Genomic DNA, 7,296 nt, shown 5'->3' on the forward strand with positions numbered 1-7,296 from the left:
TGCAACCAAGTGATTTTATTTATTTAAGAAACATAATTCTGTTATTGGTCAACTGATTGTTTGACTGATAACTGGCGCAAGTACAATGTAAACTACAGGGACAATTCGGTTGTCGACTTTTATCTATACTATTGTTTAGAGGCACTGATAATAAGTATTGATGAAAAACTACTAAAGACAAACGAACCAAGGACGCCTTGGTGAGTAGCGAGTGCGCAGTTGATTAATAACCTTGTTAAACATGCTTTAATTAAAGTATTATTCAGATTTGTCAGAAATGACATCATTTGAAATGTTTGATCGTTATCTGAATATATTGATTCAATTGACTAATCTCTCTATAGTAAGTTTAATTTACACAACAGTATGCATTGTTTCGACCTTACTATTTGTTTCATTTTTTCCCTATATTACTCTTTCCATATCATCTCTAAGGCAAAAAGATTACAACGTAATGTTTCGTTTTCAATACACTGGTTTAGCATTTTGAAATAATTCAGTCTTAATCCTTGTTAATTTTTTAAACAGTAATATTTTTTCTTCCGTAGTAATTGTAACCAATGATACTCAGATTTGGTAATGTAATAGTATTACAATATTATCGTGATTCCCGGTGCTAAATAACATTGTTAGATTAAACATGTATCGTCCCTACCCAACAGCACAATTATTTGTTTCATTTGACATCACGGTACCTTTAAAGGGCTTACTTATTGATATAAGAACAGAACAAACAACACATATTGTTTATTGCCCAATGCATAAACAGCTTACCGATAAATCATTATCAGTTATAAGCAAACTGTCAAGTAATGTGCAAATACAAGTAACATACTATGTCATTATGAAAGCATTCACGCAAATAACAACTTATTCAAATCAGAAAAGGAAAATAGTATAAGTATCAAGAAGCAAGAAAGTCTTACATTAAAATTTTGTCACATCATATGAGGCTGCTCCTGTCAAAACCTACGATTGATATAAATTATTTGACTTGTTAAACTCATAATGCGTCATAAATTTAAATTTTGTTGTTTGATGTCGCTGTGACACGTTCACACATTAACTATGCATCAAAACACCCGAAAAAGAGCTCCACCGATATACATCATCATATAATTCATCTTCGTCGTAGTTCGATTGAACCCAAACTCTGCTCGCCTCATGTACTTCAACGATAGCATCGGCAGAGGTACAAACATTGCCTGTGTTATCCTTATTTGCACCCTTGGTGTGTATTGTCCCGTCAACCATGACGTCATATGTGATGTAGCGCTCGCTTTTGGAACACAGGTGAATAGTGAATAAATACACGCCCTCTATTGGACAGGTGAATACTCCTGTGGTATTATCATACCCGCTACCATTGTTAAACATGACGTCCTTGAAAATCATAGTTTGTCCTTTGTCCAATGACAGGTCCTTCATTTTTCGAGCTTTAAACATAACAGTCGGGGTCACAAGCGAGTCTTTATACGAAGCAATCTCATCTAACCTGGACCGGACGACACTTTTTAGGATGGTTTTCAGGTCATCATTTTCTTGTTTAAGTTTCTGCCAATCATCTCGATAGCTCTTAAGTTCACTTTTCATATCCCCTAGTTCTTTTCTTATTGTCTTTTCTTGCTCTTCCGCTTTAAACTCCATTAGAACGAGTTTTTCCAAAACCTTCTCCTCAAAATCAAACTTGGAGCAATGCGGTTCATTGCACCTTACTTTACCAAGGTACGTGACGATCACACAAACAAATATTAAACACAAAACCGGTGATCTTCGAGCTGCCATTACGCTGGATAAGTTAATGACTATTAGAACAGTACATGTGTTTAAATTACTTCCTTTTGTTCATGAACAGTTTCCGAACTCACAGTTCTTGTGTTTCAAAACACCACACAAATGTCAAATCTCAAATTCGGATAAAGACAGCTGTTTCCACTTTGTGACGTTTGTACTTCTAGAGCTATAGACAGATTAGCGTGAAAATACCTAGCATATTCATTTAGTGTAGACGTTTTGTTTTAAAAGCCGTTGTGTCATATGTTTGTGCCGACAAATGTTAAATTAAGTTTTGTAAATTAGCTAGAATATTCCTTTTAACATATTAGTTGAGCGTTTCTCGACATGGACTAAAAACTAGTAGAACATTGTTTCAGTCAAGGATATGTTATTCAATTCCGAATATAAGTATATAACTGATATACACTGGCCAATGCGATGTCTGGAAATTCTATGGTTAATTGACACCATCTATAGAATTATGTCATTAACATAAAATGATATGTTTTGCATCGGCCTCATACCGAGTGATTCTTAGTACATGTCCAGGCTCTGTTCCAGGCAAACACAAACACCCGCTGAACTTTTATTAGGGTAGTTACACCTGTAAACTACTAACAGACAACACATAAACATTCTCGGAAAACAAGAATGAAGAAATCAAGTGTGTACATTGTGTGCTACCAACATACTAGATTTAGATTTTTAAACGAGAACCAATCTCTGCGCAGCATATAACATATCCTAATATATCCAAATGGTAAATTACAGGGAAGTGATCAGAAAATGATACTAGTAATACCTTTTAATCAACCGAAAATTCTTGCCACATATGACACTACAAAAACAAACCTAATCAGAAATAGGTGATGTGCTTAACAAAGTGTGCCTGTGGAGAATATTTGTGTCGAATTTGTTTTAATTGAAATGAACCATTGCATTGGACGGGTTCTAGTTAGGACGTAAGAGGGTGCGTGACTTGGAGCGCTACATATTGGACGTGCGCCCACACATTCCGAAACGTTTGGCTATTTTAAGTCTTAAATGAAGCTGTGTAGTTTTTTCTTAAAATATTATTTTTAATATATCGACATAAAAGATTCACTTGAACATTTTTGGAGGCCACCGGAACCGTAAGTGACAGCGGGTCATTGATCTTTGACCTATCAGGCTTTATAAATAATGACATTGTGTGTTTTAAACGATATACCGACCAGTGTCCGATATTGAACGTTTTTGCCAAATAAGTTATATAAATGAACACAAAGTATTGAAACATAGAGCAACCATATAACTGCTTGCCAAATAAAATTATAAGAATACAAAGTTTGTGTCATTTTTCTTGGACGTACATTCAAATATAGGTTTTGTAGGCTGTTGTGAATATTTATGCAAACATGAATAAAATTTTGTTCTTGAAAAATGGCAGATTTTTATATTTAAGTTCAACAATCGATGTTTTATGCATTTTTCTTAAACCGTAAGTAACGGTTTATTTATAAATGTTTTTTTTTAATAAATAGTTAAAAAAAACGCCAAAATATCTGCATCAATCTATAGTGTGCGTTTTAAAATGCGTTTTGACTCGACGCATCTTTTATTTTGATAAGCAGATCGTTACGAAAGTAAAACAGTAAATTCCTCCTATGATTATATATCTTTTATTTCCAGGTGTTGGTGATTTAATTAAATGGTACAAGTGTAATGATATTTAATAAGAATAAAAGTTTTTGTACAATATAAAGGAAAACACATTTATACACATACTAGTATTAGCTAACTATCAAAATATTTCTGTAGAATTCATGATAATATTACTTTAGTGTTGCTCCTGTGGGTTGGTTTGAACAATATTTATTGTATATAAGTACTTTTATCGAAGAAATATATTACATACATGATAAGTAAGGATTGAGGAGAGAGCTAAGTGCTAATATTTATACCTCTCTCCTTATCTATCATTTTATAAAGTCAACAGTGTAAACAACATTTTACCGAAATTAAATACAGGGCAATGTAATTCAAGGGTTGTAATAGTGTCCAAAATATGTGAAGCAGAAAATAAATACATAACATTCTTGTTTTTAATTTATACTTAGGTATTAGAAAAACATTAGATGAGGAGATTCAAAAAGAAAGAAAGAAGGAATCAAGTTTAACTACTGTGTGTTCCAATCCTTACCTACTGGCCGCACCTATGCAAGGCTTCTGCCCCAATAACTCCACTAAGTACAGAAAACTAATTGAAGCTGCACTCTCACAGATTGAACGTTTTCTCAACTTTTTTTTATTTTTTAGTCTTGGAACGAGCCAATGTTTGCAAAATTGCATGGAAACCAGTAATATAAGGTTGACAAAATATTAGATCGCAGATTATAATATTTAAGTTAAAAAAATGATGTTTTATGCATTTTTCTTAAACCGTTGGTTTAAGCCATAAAAAATTAATTTTCGAACGGAAATATGAAAATCTACGATCTGATTTTTGTCAACAATCTTATATCATTGGATTGCAGATATGTACGCACAATTTTGCTCTCTCCAAGACAAAAAATAAAAAAAAGTTGTAAAAATGGTATATCTGTGAGAGTGCAGCTTTAAAGGATGGAAGAAGACAGACGAGTATCCATGTTGGTTTTCGTAAATTAATCCTGTATTATAAATAATATTGTACTGTAATTTTACTTTGAATACATGCATTGCACCATTTTCTCTTCTCATAAAATTCAGTGCTAAATCATGTTTAGTGTTCTATTATCTGTTAACCTTAGACTCACATTTAATATAACTGTTATATAATGTAGTAAATTGTTTAAGTGAGTCAAATACGTATGTTAATGAGCCACATCGCCAGATTTTGGCCCTTTGGACAATCATACTGTTCTTTTTATCGTTTTATTAAGCATTTAGAATAGAGGAAATTTAAGGAAACTTATGGTGATATCTCTCACATTGCGTAAATAGCGTAAAATACGTTTTACATGTAAGACAATGCATTGCGCATATTGAATACTAAATTTGACGTCACAAACATGACGTCATTACGTAAATATATTATTGCAATGCCACCAACTAATAACGAATCAATATTCCAACTAGCGTATAACTTTAGCTGCTATGCTAACATTCACTTTATGTATGATGTGCATTCGGCCAAACATTGTGCATATGTGTAAACAGCCAGCAAATACCTTTCAAATGCCGCTAACATTACACTAGGTAGCGATACATGTTTTAACATAAACGATAATGAAAGCTAGCTGATTTGCAGTCGGATCCCTTAAATACCTTGTTTTTGTTGGAGTAAATTGAATATGAAATAAATATTTAATCAGAAAATGTTTATATAATTCTACTACGATCTCAATTGCATTGCTGAATACATTTTCAAAAAAGGAAAAGTCTGAGGAGACTGATTGTACACCATTGAATACCCAAACCCAGCCAACTATCATTACATGCAGTGACTAATTATGAAGAAGACACATCCTTGTGTAAAATTTGTATTGACAGTAGAATTTCAGTCGCACTTGAGAAAAACAAAGACAAATTCCTTTTAGCAAAGAGCGGGTTGTTATTTGAAACAGTGGTAGGAACAGATTTTATACCATTGAACCATTATGGTTTCTCATCATAACGTAGTAATATGTTTGGGCTGGTCAGAGTGTATAAAATACAAAAGAAACACTTTGTGAGTGAATGGTGTGTGTTTGGACTATCATTAGATTTAATTAAAATATTATATAAAAGTCGATATTGAAGTTGTAACGTTATTATTTGTTAATTTCGGTTGTTTAGAGTGTAAAATAACTGCTATTACAAACAAAACCAAACACATTGATTGAATGGTGTATGTCTAGATTATGTTTTTAATTAGAATATAATATTAATGTCGATAATTAATATTTTACTTTATTATGTGTTAACTGCGGCTAGACAGGGTGTGTGTATTAACTTTTATTATAACATTTTGTTTGAAAGTGGCTTAGTACCAGAATATTTAACAACTGGAGTTATAAATCGAATTTACAATCATACAGGCGGTAAGACAAAACTTTAGAACTACCATCCAATTAAACTTTTAAGCTGTCTTGGCAAATTATTTTCTAGTGTTTTAAATAATAGGATAACAAATTATGTTGAAGATAATGACGCCATTAATAATTTCATGCTGGTTTGAGAAAATAATACTCGACATCAGATCATTGGTTTTAGAGCATGAAATATATCTAATCTGATCACCACAGAAAGAAGTTATTTTGTGCATTTATTAACCTTAAACAAGCCTTTGACAAGGTATGGAGATCTGGATTGTGGGGAATATACAAAGTTGCAATATTTTAGGAAAATACTTAAGCTTTATTACTTACATGTACAATCATATCAAATGGTGCGTGCTTTCGATATCTACTGCAAAGTACTTAAATTATATTCTTTCAAATAAAGGAGTCGTACAAGGTGAACAAAATCATCTCCCATATTTTCATTATCCCCTAATGATCTACATAAATACTTGCTGTCTACGCCAACCGTAAACGTCGTTTCAATCCGACTAAATGAAGATAATGAACCTCCTTAGTCCCTGAAACTTTCTTATTCTATTATATTATTATCATTATAATTAGTATTATTATATTATACATTATGTGTGTTGTTTAGTTTATCACGTTCTTTCTATGAACACAAATACATGTTGCATCGTAGGCGATCATAGCAACTAATAGTCTCCTCACACTCAATCCTTATTCATTGAAAAAAATAAATCATTTTTATTTTACTTTTTATTATTGTGGAATTTAATTTATATTTGATAATGGAAAGGCATTGTGAAATGTTTAAAAAATAATGATCATAGGGCATAATCACACACTTTCATATTTATATTCTCTCTTAAATAGTAGAATCGCAGAGAGTGACAGTCATTGAGATATATAAGAGTCGCTGTCATGTATTTTGGTTTTAAATATACATGTATTTATATTCACCAAGTCTGCAGTATAAAAACACTTGATGTTCATATTGGATGAACTAAAAGAGGGTATGTCGACATGGGGCGAATTGGGGGACTGATTAATAACAACTCTCGGCCCGAGGATACGCCATTCAAAACCGGGGCATGTACTATTCAGCGCCGACGCCCACTCATTTATTGTTCTGTATATTTCATAGATGTTCACCATTTTATTACATCGTATGCATTTAAGAATTAAACAATCCAAACGCAAAAACAGTGAAAATTGAAAGTAAAAAACACCTTTTCAGAGATATTAAAGATGCACTCTTACTCCCACATAAGATTTACCACAATTAATACTATTGTTTTATTATTCCAAAAAGGATAAATACATGTCGAAAACAACGGTTCTAATGAAGGATATCTATTTAAATTTGAAAGAAATGAGCATAAAACACATTATTTCTACCATTTGAGATCATAGTAGATCACAATAAATCTTTTAGCATTCACCAATCATTTAATATATTTGCGTGTTCAGCTATTATATACACGATTACAATCTT

The 7,296-nt window shown here is 32.2% G+C and overlaps 1 protein-coding gene across 1 annotated transcript; it reads right to left on the bottom strand.

Moving 5' to 3' along the window:
• Nucleotides 1–796: 796 nt before the first annotated feature.
• Nucleotides 797–1,879, bottom strand: LOC128239873 (hibernation-associated plasma protein HP-27-like). Its single transcript, XM_052956315.1, has one exon. The coding sequence runs from the start codon at nucleotides 1,783–1,785 to the stop codon at nucleotides 1,063–1,065; it is 723 nt and encodes a 240-aa protein (XP_052812275.1). The 5' UTR covers nucleotides 1,786–1,879; the 3' UTR covers nucleotides 797–1,062.
• Between the last annotated feature and the right edge of the window lie 5,417 nt (nucleotides 1,880–7,296).

Source organism: Mya arenaria, chromosome 7, assembly GCF_026914265.1.
Source record: "Mya arenaria isolate MELC-2E11 chromosome 7, ASM2691426v1".
Classification (NCBI taxonomy): Eukaryota; Metazoa; Mollusca; class Bivalvia; order Myida; family Myidae; genus Mya; species Mya arenaria.

Excerpts from the sequence above, each read along its gene's own strand:
- LOC128239873 (XM_052956315.1), bottom strand. The coding sequence starts at position 1,785 with ATGGCAGCTCGAAGATCACCGGTTTTGTGTTTAATATTTGTTTGTGTG.